The 17,655-nt window shown below is 42.1% G+C and overlaps 1 protein-coding gene across 10 annotated transcripts in view; it reads left to right on the top strand.

Moving 5' to 3' along the window:
- Positions 1-17,655, top strand: part of FHL1 (four and a half LIM domains 1) — a 64,949-nt gene that overhangs the window by 37,398 nt on the left and 9,896 nt on the right. For 2 of the 10 annotated variants that reach the window (XM_086389146.1, XM_086389138.1), the window contains exon 1: positions 15,793-15,880. The exons of the other annotated variants lie outside the window; for them this stretch is intronic. In XM_086389146.1, coding sequence (XP_086245272.1) covers positions 15,859-15,880 — 22 coding nt within the window. In that variant the 5' untranslated portion in view covers positions 15,793-15,858. Of the gene's footprint in view, positions 1-15,792; positions 15,881-17,655 lie in introns of those variants that run through there. 10 annotated transcript variants of the gene reach the window in all.

The following is a 17,655-nucleotide window of genomic DNA, read 5'->3' as shown; positions in this document are numbered from 1 at the left end:
TCAATAAAATATTAGTGTTAAAGTCTGTCATCAAGTTCAGTTCAAGTCTGATAGGAACTTGTGAATACTTAATGTTTTTATTACAATTGTTTAACATCATAAAACTCAATGGATATGGAAGTTGTTTTAAGGTTTTCTCCATCATCAACTCTTCTATTAATAGTACAGAGACTTGAGAAGCCAACAACAGATGTTCACTGGTGAAAGAAATCCATACTTGTGAGACGAATGTTGGATACTCATAAGTTCTGGGGTTGAAACCTTGCTCAAGTGTCTTACAACTGTGAAGTTAGAAAATTTATGAGATTAAGGTCATAGTCATATACATTTTATTATGGTCAGTACAGTAAGCATAGCTGAGGTCAAAGCTTTTACAGAAGTTAAAACGTCAAGGCCGAAAGCTGTTAACAGTGCTTGCGGAAGCATAGCAAGCACTTTTATCCTCATCACTATCCACATCCACATCATTATCATCATGTTATCCTTGTGTGTTGAAAGCCTACTGTGGAGAACTGTGCTTATTTCCTCATGTCTTTAATTTTTAATGTTTTACTTTGGTTTTAATAGGTCTAAGGATGAAATCAATTTAAATTTAAAAAGGATGACGTATATTAAAATGTGTTTAGGATAGTAGTCTCATTCTGCTGTCCTATCAGCCCGATAATTCCTTCTTTGTATAGCATGTCTCACTGAAGGATCTCCATCTGATGGGTTAACATTTAGTTTCTGTACCAGTTCTTCACCTAAGTAGGAAAGCAGTGGTCCTTAGGTAGTTTGGTGAGAATTTGTGGTCTTTCCAAGACTATGGAAACCTCTTAATCCACATGATATGTGTGTGTTATGACCATTTTTATACCTGCTTTGTGCATGCCTGCTAAGTTGCTTCAGTCGTGTCCAACTCTTTACGACCCTGTGGACTGTGGCCTGCCAGCCTTCTCTGTCCATGGGATTCTCTAGGCAGGGATACTGGAGTGGGTTGCCATTTCCTCCTCCAGGGGATCTTCCCAATCCACGTCTCTTATGTCTCCTACACTGGCAGGAGGATTCTTTACCACTAGTGCCACCTGGAAAGCCCATACTTGATTCGGGGGTATGAATTAATAATTCCCTAAGATATTCCAAGTGTTTCTTTGCCAGAACCAGTGGAGTTTTTCTGTGGATTCTGGTGAAGAGTTTGTATGTAGTATCAGTGTACGTGGCTAGGGGATTCCTGATCCATAGTGTGTTATTCACTAAAGTAGGCTCAGATGCTCACTGAGAGCAACCTGCAGGTGTCCATATAATACACTTCACCCTCAGATGCTGCAGCATGCATATCATTATGTGGTTGCAATTTTGAAATTCTTAGACCTGCTATCAGATTTGCTAAGATTCTGACACTTACTTTGGTGGTGGCTAGGAAAAGATGTAAGTTGAATGTGAAATAAGCTCCATTTTCAGACTCGGGGGACTTTTTGTTTATTTTTCACCACCAGCAAGTGAAAAGCACTTTATATTGCTGCCCTTTATCTCCCACATTACATGGTCACGTTATTTGTAGTGTTGAAACTTGAAAGGCCCGTGTAGGAAATAAGAATTGAGGGTCTTGTTTATAGGTGTAAAACTGGAGAATTGGTGTTGAGGATAGTGGGGCAGGAGGTTTGAGTTAAATACTGTAAGTGATGAGGAAAGGGATTCCAAAACAGGAAGTTACCAGCATGGTAGCATTATATAAAATCTTGAGAGGGTTCCGTGGCTCTTTATATTACCTAAGGATGGTAGATTTTATAAACACTGACCACAAATAGAGGGTCCTTCTAACCTATTGGTTTTCACATTATATTCCATGGAACCCTATAACTCATAGAAATGTTTCAGAGGTTTCACCAACATTTGAATTAGATTTTTAAAGTGCATCGAACTATTTTAAAGACAATAAAAAAGCAACAGACACCCTCAACTGTGTTTCATAGAAAATTTTGACATACACGAGAACACTTACTGAATGACTTTAAAGTAAGTAAAGGTTATTAATGTCAGCTTAAAATAAAATTTTGAATAACACTTATCTGTCATCCATCAAAGTCAGGATAATATTTCTGTTGTGGGAATAAAGACAAAAGGTCTTCAGTGAGACCATTACACTAAAGCCATGTGTTAGGGCATCGGCCTGCAAAAGCTGAAGTTACATTTTGGTTTCCAGTTACCGTGAGCACTTATCCATCTGTTATATTTAGATTTTTTTTTTCTAGTACCTTTAGGAATCTGGAAACAGATGAGTATTGCTTTCAACTTGAAACCACCATAAAAGGGGAGAGGTAGTCAAGAGGCTGGAGGCGGGCTCCAGTGTCATCCCTCAGATGGGGCCGTGTGAATGGATTAGGGAACCTTGCGAAAGCTCCCTGTCTTGGCCCATAGCTCAAAGTGTTCAACACAAGTCTGAAAATGTATGGGTGCAATAGTATAGTTCGTTAGGAGATTTTCAGGGCTGCTTTGATGATGCTCGAAAAGCCTTACAGTGGCTCTGGCTTCTTTCTTTCACTTGGAGGACGCCGTACTCACTTTGCTCCTTTCGTTCTGGGTTGGACCACATTCTCTGCCTGTAGTCTAAGCCAGTACCTGCCTTGTTTATCACTGAAGTTGATTTGTTTTTAAGTGTTTGCTTATCTATTTTTATTTTCTGCTAAAATTTTATTATGAAGATTTCCAATTTGCAATGATGGTGTGAAGAACACCTGTATCCCCAGCCTCTGGAGTGTCCCGTCAGCATTTGACTCTGCTTGTCTGATGACATATCTAGTCATCCCTCTGTCTGTATCTGTCAGTCCAAATGACTTCGGGATGCATTTCCAAGAATATGTGGTAGATTTCACCAGTCAAGTAAGTTCATGTATTTTACATACTTTGAGTCTGGCTTTTCGAACACTATACAAATATGCCTAAAGTGGCATAGTGTCCCGTGAAAGAAGATGTCAAATAGATGCCCCACTTTTACTGGGCAAAAAAATGAGGAGCCTTATTTTAAAAGTCGCACATTTTCTGGAATTCTGGCGTGGAGTTGGAAAAGAATACTGGCTTATTTTTAAATCTGGACTTTTTTGTGACTCAGACATTGCTGACCCCTGATAGAGAAGGGGGGGTATGCTTGTAAATTTTGTTTTCATCGTTGAGACAGGAGCCAAATAACTTCCAGTTCTTACAGAGAGGCAGGATGTCATCTTTAAAAGTGTTTTAAAAAATACATCAGTGTTGGTCAGTCCAACAAAATCTGTTGCATTTGGAAAACAGGGAAACAATTAACTAAGGACTAAATTTGCTCTCAGCTAGATCCTGTCCCAAACCCTGGTGTCAAGGTGTTAAGTGCAAATTATGAAGAAACACTCTTGTTACAATTGGGAACACTGAGACTGGGATGGAGATGAGAGGTTTTCAGTGTGGCTTTTGCCCCCTTGATGTGGAAAGCATGCCCTCTGTCCTTGCAAAGCTGCCTTGTTGTTCTTTTTATTCTCAATCCCAAGAATCCCATCCACACACTCTCCCTTGGCCCCAGGGTTGGCTGGGTATATTTCCTTCTGGAAGTCTTCCCTCGCACTCCTGAGTTAGCTGGCTGAAGAGCCCTTAAAAGCATTTCCAAGGAGTTGGGCCCCCTCCCTATAGGGGCTAATCCCTCAGTTTCCACTTCAGTTCCAGCTGCTGTTGCCTGGGTAGAAGCAGATCTCTTCGATGCTTCCAAGCTGTGAAGCTTCCAAGAAAAATTTAATGTTTAAGAATAAAAAGTTAGGATTGGGGATATGGGTAAAGAACTGGGTGGTTAGATATATCTTAAATGTGTCAGAAGAACATGGATTTTAAAAATTACCTATAGGGTGTTGTAAAAATTTAAGCAATGCCCTGAGACAGACACACTACTTCTTTGAAACCTATTAGAAGTCCTTAGCGCCATGAAAGGATAATGCCCTTTGGTCTTGGAAGAGACTTATTAGGTTGCAAAGGTTTTGATTCCTCTACTACTTACTTGCTCTTTGATCTGAGACTTTCGTAAGCTCTGATAATAAAACGGATTTACTGTATATGGTGTAGTAGAGAGGTTTAAAACTGTGTCTAGTTTCTGTTATAATTCAAGTCTTTGAATAATTACTATTAACCTGATTTGATTTTGTTTGAAAACTGTTGTTTTGTATATGAATACTTTATATTCTGTCATTCATATGTACAGGGCCACCCTGGAGTAAACGACATGTCCACAAACAGTTTAGAAACTTCACTTCCTTACTGCAAAACAGATGTTCCAACCACGTAGAAATTGATTAGACTGTGTACCTAGTAGGAAGGTGGAAAGCTTCTAGATTTATGGGGACAGGTGACAGTATGAGCTTCTATTCTTAGTTTGCCCTTGCTCCCCTCTCTTAAGGCAAGACAGTTAATCTTTTTAACATCTCAGTTTATCCATCTGTAACACCTGTACTCTTCTTTCATGAAAACAGTACCTGGTTTATATTTGATAGCATTTGAGGACTTGATATAGAAAGTGGCATCAAGGCACAATTACTCTGTAGAAATTATTCGTATGTTGAATGATAATCTTGACAAATTACTAATTACTACATTTAGAAAGTTACAACTCTGGAGGGAATTGATATTTGATATTGTTGTCCTGTGTGTTCTAAGTTACCATCATAACAGTAGGAAAATAAACCCTGTTTTGGCTGTGTTACAAAGGGATTAACTCACTTCTTCAAGTGGTTACTAAATCTCCAGCCCTCTGACAACAAATAAAAAGTGCTCCTTGTTTTATTTAATTTTTCTGGGGGAAAAAAGTCTTCTGACCAACCTTGGCTTAATTTTTTCTTCTGTGGAGAGCTTTCCAAGTTGTTCTGTTTGTAAAGAATGAAGGATAAACCATACTTAAAGCAACTTAAAATTACCCTCTACAAATAGGCAGAGGAGTATGCTTTTGATTTTTAGATCAAAGCAAAGAACCAAGATTGTGTGGAACTTGTTTATTATATATTTGTTTCCTGCTACTTGTGCCTTTGCAAAGAATCAAATATTAATGAAATAGCAAGAGGATTAAATAATTAGACCCTAAGGAAAACTAGAATACTCGTATGCCTGTTTTCTAAATTCTGTATCCTTGGAAGTTTTGGGCTAACATGAGAGAAAGAGGATCCTTGCCAGTCCTTTCGCAGTGTTCTGCTACTAGATTTTAGTGGTGTATAAATGTGTGTGTGTGTTTACTATGAAATTGGTTAAGTCGTGTGAAAAATGAAATCCACTTGAAAAATTAAAAGACACTATCTACTTAGGTCCAAAGCCTGATTTTTATATATATTTTTCTTTTCCAGATTTTTTTATACTACTTTTCAGTTCATATAGTACTTGGACACACAGGATTTAATTTGGTTCTTTAAACAATCCTATAGGGAAGGCAGGTCAGGTATTCATGTCTCCATTTTATTGATGAGGAAGAAAAATTACATTGGCTTGTGATCAGGTAAATGGGGTTTTTGATTCCATGTCTATTGCCCATTCATTGAGTTACAAAACAATGAAGCCAACCAAATGTTCACTGTTCTGTGCATTAAATGGAAGCTTAAAATGAATTTAACTTTTATAATGTTGTCTTCATGTACTTTGACAAACATAACTTGTAATTGATTTTGCACTTGCTAAAAACTTTCCAAATTAAACGTCCTTTTTCACAGTTCCTGAATTCATCTTTTCTCTGTCCACTCCCTTGTCCAGTGTAGTCATTTATATAACATATTTTAGCATTTATTTATGACCTTAAATGAGTAGACAGCTTGAAGAGAATTAAAATTAGCTTGTTTTTATGATTTTTAGTATACTCCTGGCCCTCTACACTGACCTGCCACAACACCGTGACCGAGGATCCCTGTTTCAACATCTAACAAAAATTACTGGTAGACGTATGTTTTAACCAGTTGCATATATTATGCTGATTTATAAGCATTAACCCCTTTTCCTGAAACCCAAAGAGTTAATTTTGTAAATGTTCACTGTGAGATTGGAGTGGGAGTGGGAGGGAGATTTCTTTTTCTTGTTTGTCGAAGAAACAGGGAGGAACAATCTAAGTTGGTTAAGTCAGTGACAGAGCGGGAGTCGCCTGGCTTCTAAAGTGAAATTTAAAAAAGCAAGTGCCCATTTCAGAAAAGACTGACTTTTGAGATGATAGAAACTAAGTTGCTCTTCTGCTTTACAAAAGGAACACTCACAGGGTCCATTTAAAGCTCTGATGCAGAACTGGAAAATCCCTGACAGGTTTCCATAAGGTGTGCAGTGTTGCCTTCCGGGCGGGCAAGGTGAAGGTCAGCTGTGTGACTCAGCCACACCGGCTCTGGCTCAGTGCTGAGCATGGGCTCCTGTGCCCGTCTGCTGGCCTAGGAGGCCCTGTGCCCAGCTCAGCTGGCTCCAGGCCAGCTTCTCCCCAACTGAGAAGCCACCTTTTATTTTGTTCAGTAGATGAAGAAGAGAACGTGCACCTGTGAAAGTCAAATACCATATATACTTTATACCTTTTCTGCCTAAAGAGTTGATGAACATTAGGCGCCTCCTCAGTCTTGAGGGATCACATCTCGGTTGTCCCGGTGCCTCACGGTGCAGCACTGCACCACGATGAGCACATGTGTATGTTGTCAGGATATGTCTCAGTTTATTGTCTTGTAACTCATTGGCCAAGCATTGTGGTTTGGTGCAAAGAGCACTCAACTTGGAATCAAAACCACTTCCTGTCTGTGTGGCTTATTAGCTGAGGGTAACCTTAACGTAGTTGGCACGGGATTTCCAAGTAGTATCTTCTTTGCCTGAACAAAAATAATCTGCCACTTCAGTAAGCTTTGGTGGGTGCTGCATGATCCACTTGAGATCTCTTCAGCCTTTTCCTTTCTGTCTCTTTCCTTGTAAATCACAATGCTGCTTCTTTTAGTGCAAGTTGACCCTTGGTATTAGAGAAGGGCAGTCTGATCAAACTCACCAACTTTTTTAGTTAATACATCCCATCATTTTAAACTTTGCATATGTCTTACATCAGTGTTTGTAATAATAGACTTGAAATAACTTATATGTCTATCCGTAACGAACTATAAATTGTGGTTCATCTTCACAGCTGAATACCATGTACATGTTACAAAAGTCAAGGCTCTTGAAGTACTAACATGAAAACTCTAAGATACATTGAATAGGAAAGGTAAGGTGTAGAAGAGTATGTGTAGTGTATCATTGTTAGGTTTTTTAAAAAGAAAACATGTACATGGCTGTCTGTGTTTCATATGCCCAGTATCTCAGGAAACATAAGACACCAGTATCATTGGTTCCTGATGGAGAAAGGGGAATAGGTGTCTGGAACAGGCAGGGGAAAGGAATTTTCACTATATACTCTCTTCTACCTTTTTGTCTCAATATGTATTTTAAAAAGAAAATAAATCCATATGCAGAAACAACTTTCACAGCAGCATTATTCATAATAGCTAAAAAATAGAAGCAGTTCATGTCCATCAACTGGTCAAAGAATGAATAAACAAGCTGTAGGAGAAGGCAATGGCACCCCACTCCAGTACTCTTGCCTGGAGAATCCCATGGATGGAGGAGCCTGGTAGGCTGCAATCCATGGGGTCGATAAGAGTCGGACACGACTGAGCAACTTCACTTTCACTTTTCACTTTCATGCATCGGAGAAGGAAATGGCAACCCACTCCAGTGTTCTTGCCTGGAGAATCCCAGGGACAGGGGAGCCTGGTGGGCTGCCGTCTCTAGGTTCACACAGAGTCGGACACGACTGAAGCGACTTAGTAGCAGCAGCAGCAGCAGCAACAGCAGCAGGATATCCAGACAATAGGGTATCATTCAGCAGTAAAAAGGAATGAAGTACTTAAACATCCACAACACACAAGAGCCTTGAAAACATGCTAAGTGAAAGAAAGCAGCCACAAAATTTTTGGTCACACATCATATGATTCCATTTACATGAAAATACCCAAATAGCCAAATCCCCAGAAACAGAAAGTAGATTAGTGGTTGCCAGGGGCTGGGAAGAGAGGGAATAGGGGGTGACAAAAATGTTCTGGAATTAGATAAGGGTAATGGTTGCACCACTTTATGAATATACTAAAACCCACTGAAGTGTACACTTTTAAAACGATTAACTTTATGCTGTGTAAGTAGTATCTCAGTAAATAAAATAAAAAACAACTTGGTGAAGTCATGAACGTGGAAACTTTGAGTCACTGTGAACATATAAAACAAGAAACTTTTAAGTTTGCACCAAAGAAATCTTTCTGTTGTAAAATATTTTACATAGCATTGCTGATAACACTGAAAAACTTCATATCCTTAGCTACTTTCACTAATACCCACCAGTGAATTTTCTGTTTTCTAGTGGAACATTGTTAACCCAATGAAGTCCTGGTTGATAGAATTTTAAGCAAAATTACCAAAGAAAGGATTTTCAGTTATAAGGGATTGAGAAATGGTGGCTGCAGGCATTCCCTACTTCCTACCACTAAGAGAGAAAGTGATGGGAGGTTTCAAAGAAGCCTCAGAATCTTTGGAGAAGTCTGCCCTTCCTCTCCTCACAGCTGACCTCAGGGCAACCCCTGCCCCTAGCCTGCCTCCCCAGTGAGCCACTGAGCCACCACTTCCTTGGGTTGTCCGGGTCATGTTGAGTCACAGGGTTTGAGAAGCCCTTCCTAATAGGAGGGGCTTAGCTCTGGGGCTCTGGGGTGAGATTGGTGGACCTGACAATGTGACCTCTCTTCCCCTAGTCACCAAGTGTTCATAGGTGCTGGGCCATTGCCATCACAGCATCAGCCTGTCCATGGGTTGGTCAGAGAACAGTCTCCTGTCAGTCTTCCCCACTCCAGGTGCTTACACCTGAGCTCATCTTGGGTTGGGCACAGCAGGGTGACCACAGTGTATCCTGGCTCAGGGATGGGTTAGACAAGGCACAATCTCAGCTCTGCCACTTCTGAGACCTTCCGCCTGAGTGTGCTCACTCAAGTGAAGTCTCCCCACAAGCAGCCTTACCTCATCTTGTAAGTGGCCTAAGAAGACCACGTCTTCAGCTTCATGTCCTTGGCATTCTATTCTGAATGAACTCACATGATCCAAGACTAAGCTATGGTTCCTGGAGTACAGGCAGCCTCTTCTTGTTCATCTTCATAGGCAAACTGAAGATCAGAGGTGTGAGCCACAGGGAGCATACCTCATTAATTCGCCTCATCAAAGCAAGGCCTTTTTGATCATGTAGGAAGGTCTGATCATCCACTGGGCACACTAGGCCCTTACATGTAGGAGGGACGTGGGGAAGATCCTTCCCCAGCCCAAGACTGAGCAGGGGACCTAGATCTAGTAGGTCCTGTCTTTTCACTAGAGGATTAAAAGAGCAGAGTTTCAATCTCCATAGGTTTCTGTAATCTGTAAACCTCCTTGAAAATATGGGAGGGACAGTTCTCCCCCTGGATGGTCCTGCTGCCAAAGACTGATTTCTCTGAATTCCTAGGACTTTCAGAATTGCTCTTGGTGGCCCCAGTCATTCTTGGGCCCAAAATCCTTGCAGCTGGGCTCTTGGCCAAGATCCTGAGCTCTTATCTTTTTTTCCACATGTCCCCTGTGAATTGAAGATACATTCCTCTTTTGCAGGAATTTGCTTCTTGGAACATCTATATTTTTAGAGTGAAATTGAATAAATAAAAATAGGTTGTACTTGCTGCGTGCTAACCGCTGTTCTAAATGTTGCCAGTATTTACTGCTTCATTTTTCATGACAGCCCTGTTAAGGTTAGGTACTCTTGTTACCTCCATTTTAAAGATGAGCAGAGTCACAGAGAAGTTAACTAATACGTGCTTGCAGACAACCACTAAGTGGTGGAGGAGGCAAGAGTCAGTTCTAGACATTCTGGCTCCACAGCCCATGCTCTTAGCTACTATGCTGTATTCCTTTGAAACTTTATAAAACATAACCCCATATTAAACTCAGGGAAAATTCTATGTTATTTGTCTTAGAACAATGTTACTTGCTCAAACAATCTCATATAAAATTAAGACTTGATTTTCTTTTGTGGAAACCTTCCAAAATAGTTATGGTGCGGTCTGAACCATTTCATCTCTGAGTCCTTGAGTACAGTGATCGCCATCACCATTCGTTTGGGTTTTCGTGCCTCTGACAACCCAGTCTTGTTTACATTCAGTCTGTATTCGTATGCTTGTTCTCTTTGATTAACATACCCCTGGAAAACTAACAAGAAGGTTTGGGGTTTGAGGCAGATGTGATGGAGGCTTCCCGAGTGTGTGACCTGTGGTGGCTTCTGCCACTCTAGCTGTGGACTCCTTTTCGGGCTGTGTTGGCTGGACCTCATGTCACCATCATTCTGTTTGTGTGCTGGCCGCCAAGTGAGGCTTTCAGTCTTCTAGAACCCCATTTGGCCCTATTGCCTGACAAACCCTAAACTTCCTGAGTGATGCCCAGATCATGGCTGGATGCCTGTCGTGCCCATGTGCTCTCACACTCACTTCTGGGCACCATGACCAACTCCAGAGAACCACTCGTGTTTGCAACTTCTACCCTGAATTGTGGGGCTTCCCCTCTTGGGAGATGAAAGCACCGATGCAGAATGAAGGCTTGGAGTTATTCCAGTCCTTTGATGCCTGAAGATAGGTTGTATGTTACTAGTGAAGATATCACACCCTGAAGCAGGGCTCATAAGGTATTATGATCACACCTCTGGTCCCCTGTAGCAGAGTTAAGAGTAAGGAGATGGAAGCTTATTTGATTTGCTGTTCTTTCCTGTTACATATATTAATCAGCTGGCTAAATTATAGGCTAGGTTCATGGAATGTTTAGCTCTCAAGCATCTATCAAAGGCTTGAAATGTCCATAACAGGTGGGGGCTTGGTAAATGCCAGGACTTAGCATGATTGAATGGGTGTTTTGAGTCATGGCACATGGCAACATGGAACTAAAACAGATAGATCACAAGTGGCTGGTAGAAATAGACTGGGAGAGAATTTTAACACCTAAAATATGACAAAGATTTGTCCTTACGAGCTTCTCAGTTTCATGAAGTGTTCGTTTTCCTCTAATCAAAACTCTGTGTTTGTATTCTATATTTCCTTCTAAAACTCTTTCTGATTTTTCTCACTTCCTCTTTATTTCCTCTTTTAAGTGACACTTCAAATATATATATTTAAATCTGAGATCATCATAGTGGCTCACTGTGAAAGTCATTTCTTCACTGTTGTCCTGATGGTGATTTCTGGTTAGAATGCCACAGAAACATCTCTGGGATGTGGTTAGGATAGTTCCTACATCTTGGTGAGAGTGTAGGAGCAGTATGGGAAGGGGCAGACTTTGGGGACAGGAGACATTTAAAACTGTTACTAATCATGGAGTGACATTTTCAAAAATCAAATGGCAGAGGCCATGGCACGTGTTGAAATGCTTGATCTGTGAGTCTTACACGGAAATTTTCTGAGCCCTGGTGAATTGTGAAATGAACAGGCCTTCACAGGAGTGAATGAACATTTTCAGGGTGCTCTGCTGGTGCCAGGGTCTTTGGTTCCATGTATTTTATCTCATTTGTAACAGATCTTCCCCTTTGATAGCCACCCTTTCTTGAGCGAAAGCTTCCCCTTTGGGGAGGAAAAATTCCAGGTTCGCTTTCATTTGGATCTTACCTGATATAATTGCCCCTTGTAAGGTTCTGGGGGTCCCCTTGTTTTATTCTTTGACCGGTTGTGACACTGAAGCAGTGACTTTGCAAAATTTGGCTTGTCAGTAAGAAAAAGTACTCTTCTCACCCTAAAGATTGACAGGAACATGAGATGGCAGAAGTTGTCCTGGCCTTTTTCTGGCAAGAGCACTTAGGACAAGAAATACTCTGGAGAGTGTAGCATTGAATCACACCATGTCTCAGAGCATGACTGGGTGCCTTAATCTCACGGTTGGAGTCGCTCGGGAAAATTGTTGGCGGAAGGACTGGGGAGCCTGACAAAGTTAAAACTTGCAGTGTATTAATGTATTAGCAGCAGGCATGGGGAGAAGAAGAATGGAGGAGAAAAATTAAGGGGAAAGTAGTGATAGGTTCACAAATACTCCATTTCAGGTTGTTATCAGCCTGTTGTCTCTGGCTGGACTCACGGCCAAGTAGCTAAACCTGAGTAAGTTTTCCGATTTCTTCAGTAAAAGAAAACTACGGTAAAGGGAGAAGGGTCACCACAAGCCAAGCTGTGAGTGAGGAACTCCCAAGGTGTGGCCAACTGGGTCACTGCATTCGCCATGTTTGACTCTTAGGTTGCACCCCTTTGAACTTTGGAAGTTTGATCCTCCCAGAGTTGTTTGTGAGGTAGAGATTCTGAGTTTCGATTGCAGGGTGAGAATCCCCATGAACATGATTCCACCCGACCTTACCCTCATCCCTATTTCTCTCTCAGCTTGACATGTGGGAAGCCATTAAAGGGGCTTAGTTGTTGACATCTCAGAAGAACCTTGTTATAAAGCTCCACTCTTGCCTACACTGGCTCTGCCTCCCAAGTGCCCCATTGATTCCCTGATCACCCAGAATCACGAATGACCTCAGAAGGGCGGCGGCCTCTCCCATGCAGTGCACCTAAGCTGTCCTTTCAGTCCTGGGCCACAGTGGCCCTTTCAGCTCTCCTCTCCATGCCCACTGCCCAGGGTGCTTTCATGAAGGTTGTCCTCCTGCCATCTCAGGGGAGAACCACCGTTCCCTGTCAGAGCCCCTCCCTGCTTCTGGAGTGAGTGAGTAAGGAAGAGAGGCGCTGTGTACTATGGCTCCCTTGGCTATACGCTCCCGCCCACTCTGGGCTGCATCCTGCCTCTGGAGCGGGCCTCAGTCTTCTCATACTTTTGCTCACACTGTCCCCTTTCTTGGAATGCTCCCTCCCCTTCTCTGTGCGCTGCAGTCTCCCCCATTCTTCAGGGACCAGGGCACATATCACCACAGCCATCTAGCCTTGTCCAGTCCCCCAAACCCGATGTGATCTCTGACTGTGATAAATCTTGATACCACTTTTCCATCTGTCTTGTCGTACTCAGCGTGCCACGCCTGGCCTGCTAGTCATCTGTATGTTGATCTTGGTACACTGCAAAGGAAGGGCTGTCTCTCATTCTTTGTGACCAGCAAAATATTTTGCACTGCACAGTGAGACACGTGTTCAGGAAGTGTTATAAAATCAATGAATGGATGGGGTGGTGTTATCTATAGCTGCAGCCAAAGGTAGGTTAAATGTAAATGCAGAGTGGTTGGATGACAGGAGTGTGTAGCTAACCTCTGAAATGGTTCTCGGGTTCTCCTGTGAGAGGAGACTTAGACATTGTGATGCCCAGCACTCACCAAAAATCATCCTGATGTTTGCTGGAGCAGGCGAGGCTGAAAGGCCTGAAACATGGCCTTTAGACACTAAAGAGATTTGTTCATCAAACAGCAACCAGCTCCACCAACAGTACATGAAGGTGCTTTGTAAACAGGACAGTGATTGTTAAGGATGTTGGCACACATCATGCTGTTAATATGTAACAAAGGTGGCTCAGACACTGAGTAACTGCCAAGGTTTCTGAACCACCGAACCACCTGCTCTTCTTACTGAGAAATTGATTTTCACCCAGCAGAAGGCCTTCTCTGTTTTGGTTTTGTGAAAGTTGTAGCTTTGTGACTTGAGGACATGGGCAGTGGGGACAGATGTCAAAGCAGAGGGTGGTCATACCTCGTGAATTTTTTAAGAAGGCAGAGTTCACCTCCTTGGTGTAAACTGCAACATAAATGTTGTTGTCATTGCCCGAGTCCCCAGCTCACTCTGGCTTGTTGGAGTTGACTAATTAATGAACGGTCAGAAAGCAGTTCTCTTGCTTCTGTGTTTTTTCTTGTGTTTCAGGCAAAAGAGCTTTAGGTGTATTTGCTTATTTTGTATGGCTCTTGGTCTGTCTGTATTGTGTTGCCACCTTTGACGAGGATCAGGCGGATAAGGGAATTACTCTTCTTGCCCAAGGTCCTGGGGGCCCACTGCCGAGCTTATTGTTCAGAGCAGGCCAGACAGACGTTTAAAAATACCTTAGCTCTACCTAAAAATACACCTCACTAAAATCGAAAATTGAGAGTTTGTAAAGGTTAATCATCTGATAAAATAAGAGCATTTCCTCTGAGTGAAAAGTTTGAGTTTGTATTAGGGGTGCGGCATAGTTCAGCCTGGCCGGTCTCCCTGCCAGAATGCAATCAGCTGAGATAAGGAGGCTGTGGAGGCATGGCGGGAGGGCAATGTCACTTCCTCTCTTTCCCCGGGCTTTTTTTTTTTTTGACACTAATGTGTAATAAATCTGCCTGTACCATCATGTCATTTGACAGCCAACCAGGAATTATTGATAGTTTTTGCTGACTTTTAGAAAAACTTCTCTTTAAACATTTGAAGAGCATAAGAACCACGAAACCCATTGGTTCATTCATCATGAAGCGTGTATTGCTTACCTGTGGGATCTGGGAACAGGAAACCAAGTAAAGCATGACCTCGGACCTCGGCCCTCGGCCCTCGGCCTGCGGGGAGGAAGGAGGGGGTGCGGAGGGGATGCGTGAATAGGGTGAAACCAGTGACAAGCACTAGATGAGACGCGGCATGACCCAGAGTGAAGGTTGTCTCCTTTTCTTACACTTCAATGGCTAAGGCCACTTTTTAGGAATCCAGGTGGGACTATGCCTCCGTTTCATATGTGCCTTCATTAATGCTTCTCGTCTTTAAATACACTTTTTCAACACACAGCTTTCATGGGGAGCAAATCGGGGAAGAGAGTAGGGAGAGTGGGGTGGGGAGCATGGTTGCTCTTTTAAACAGGGTGGCCAAAGAAGATGACACTGCAAAAGTGCCTTGAAGGAGGCAGAGGAGCAGCCATGAGAGGCTCTGTGCTGAGGGAATGGCTGTGGGGATCTGAGGTGGGGTGTGTCTGGAGGGCATGAGGCTGAGGAGGGGCAGGGATGAAGCCAGAGAAGGGTCAGGACAGAGGTGGGGGACAGACTCACAGGCCATCCTCAGGACCTCAGCTCCTCCTGGAGCTCCATCCCAGTGACCAGCCTCCAGCCAGCGTCTGGCCCGTGAAGCCATTAGAGAGTATTAGGCCGCCATGTTTTTGTCCCTGTTTCTACTTTTACTGTCCCTGGCAGTGAAAAGCAAGAGATTTTGTTTATAGGACAGTGTCTCTTCCTTGGCGTACATAGTAGGTATATATGCGTGTATGCTGCTCCCTCCTGCCCCACGCTGACACTAAGGAGATATGTGGCTAGAATTGCCCTCTTCAGTATTCTGCTGATCTCTAGTGCAGACCAAGGAGGACAGAGATAATGCCCTTGATCTGTATATTCTTCATGTCTAATCCCTTTTAATTATACTGGTAATAGAAGTTTATCTCTTATAGTTACTTTTATCATTAACAGCACACAAACTCTCCAGAAGACCAAGTGCAAGCTCTTTAGGCATATAAAGTGGATTAATGAGGGTGGCTCAGCGTTAAGGTATGCCAGGGCTGAGTCTAAATTTTATTCCGGTACAGGGATCACTTTCTATGTGGCCTCTCTGGCTCTGGAGCTAATTTGGATGCTGAGTAGCCCCACAGGTATTTATATGTAGTGTTTGGTATTTTTACTGGGTCCTATTCTTCTCCCTTGGATCACCTAAAATGGTTAAGAATTTTCTAGTGGGATTAAGGTTGTGATCTCTGGGGAGGGGTGGGCCATCTGCTCTTGGTTATTTTTGTGTTAGCCACTTCCCCTTAAATGTATGTTCACAACTGAGCCGCAGCCTTATCAGCTGGGCTCGAGGGAAGACTGGCGTAGGTGCTGCTCCTGAACTTGGTGTCTGAGCCATGGCTTCCCATAGACACTCAGGTAAAAGCTTCATATTCTTTATCTTCTAGCAAGCACAGTTTTATTCAGGCACTGAATCCATCATTGGTCTAAAAGATACTTTTCGATGAAATTATTTTAGTCTTGTCTAAATAGTAAGTAAGTCTAACTCATCTCTGTTCTGTCCTTGCCTTCTTCAACTGCTGTTTTCAAGACAAAAGATTATTCTTACTCAAGTAAAATCATCAGTTTGAGTAGTATATTTTAGTATATATACTAGTATATATAGTAGTATATACATAAATATACTACTATATCATACAGTTTCCAGGACATCTTATGAAGCTGGAGGAGACTGTGTGAGGAAGGAGGTTTTCTTTGTTATCAGGATTTTTTTGTTGTTATTTATAAGACACAAATCTTCATCTTGACAGTGCTATAAATCAAATTTAAAGTATTTGGAAAAGGTCAATCAGATACAGAGCTGGAAGGAGGAAGATTTATAACTAAGAAAGTCCATACTGACTTAACCATACCTTCTCCTTTTCTGAGCTGTGTTTTGAGTCTTCCCGAAGAAACAGCTATGATACTTTTGATATGACACGTAGATTATTTTTTTTAACTTTACAATATTGTATTGGTTTTGCCATATATCAACAAGAATCCGCCACAGGTATACACATAGATTATTAACTGTTCTCATCAGAAAAGGGGTCAAAGCTTCAGAACCTCTGGAGCATCATTATCATTACAATGAGAGTTTACCTGACATTGAGAAAGCCCTTTGGCCATGGACAGGACTCCCGAGATAGAGCCAAAGACCTGAAGGGGGGCCAGTTTCCCCAGAAAGCCCAGTTTTCTGGAGTTAGCCTGCTGCCTGTCTCTCCTGCAAAGCCAGGAACGTCGCTGTGGTTCTGTTGCCTTCTGCCTAAGTAACAGTTCCCTTTCTTAGCAACCAGGCACTTTGTGCCATCTCCCAGCTTTCAGATTAAGGGGTTAAGTAATGATCAGTGGCAGTCTTTTGGAAAAAACATTTTTGAAAACTTGTAATTGACTGTCAATATTGAAACAATGGAAATACTTTTAAACTTCTCTTTTGGTATTTAAAACAAATACACTATAATGGAATGCACTGCTTTAGGGAATCAGCATGCAATGTCTTCCTTGTTCCCAAGTGTTCAAGGGCAGTCTGTTTTTCTCCCCACCCCCAGGAGCCCCTTTACAAACACGGCACCACACGCCTGAGATTGTGGTAAGCGGCCAGCATACACTTTCTTTGGGTGTAGACAAACTAGTCAGCTGTAGCAGTTGTTCCAGTGGACCTTGAACGTGTGTTAACTGGTAGAGTAACTCCCTGTTTTATTTACTAATTAAATGACAGAATGGGGAAATATATTTCAAAGGTGACACGTTTATAACACACCCAACCTTGGGTGTTTAAATGGCACCAAATCCTGACATTACTTTTATGTAAATCTGAAGGCTCTAACTCTGACTGGACAAACTGCTGACACCGTCTAGTTGTTTTTTTCAATCAGGAACTATTTTAATAGTTTATTTTAATCAGAATGCATCTTCTGTTGCATTAGGTTCATAGGTCCGTGAAAGCAGTTGAGAAAGAAGTGCTCACAGAAAGAAGCCCCATAGTGCCCTGAAAAGGACTTTGTGTGGACAGAGTAGAGGCTCTGATGACTGAATGGATCTTAATCCATTTTTAGGGACCATCCACATACTGAGAGGACCTTTCAAGGACAAAAACTGATGCTTTTGTATTGAATACTTACCGTTTGCAAAGTTCTGCAGGTTTCATTCCTTAC

Source organism: Bos grunniens, chromosome X, assembly GCF_055505025.1.
Source record: "Bos grunniens cultivar Pamir isolate PY7600 chromosome X, Bosgru_T2T1.0, whole genome shotgun sequence".
Classification (NCBI taxonomy): domain Eukaryota; kingdom Metazoa; phylum Chordata; class Mammalia; order Artiodactyla; family Bovidae; genus Bos; species Bos grunniens.
Note: the sequence above shows the minus strand (reverse complement) of the source record. Positions and strands in the feature narration are given on the sequence as shown.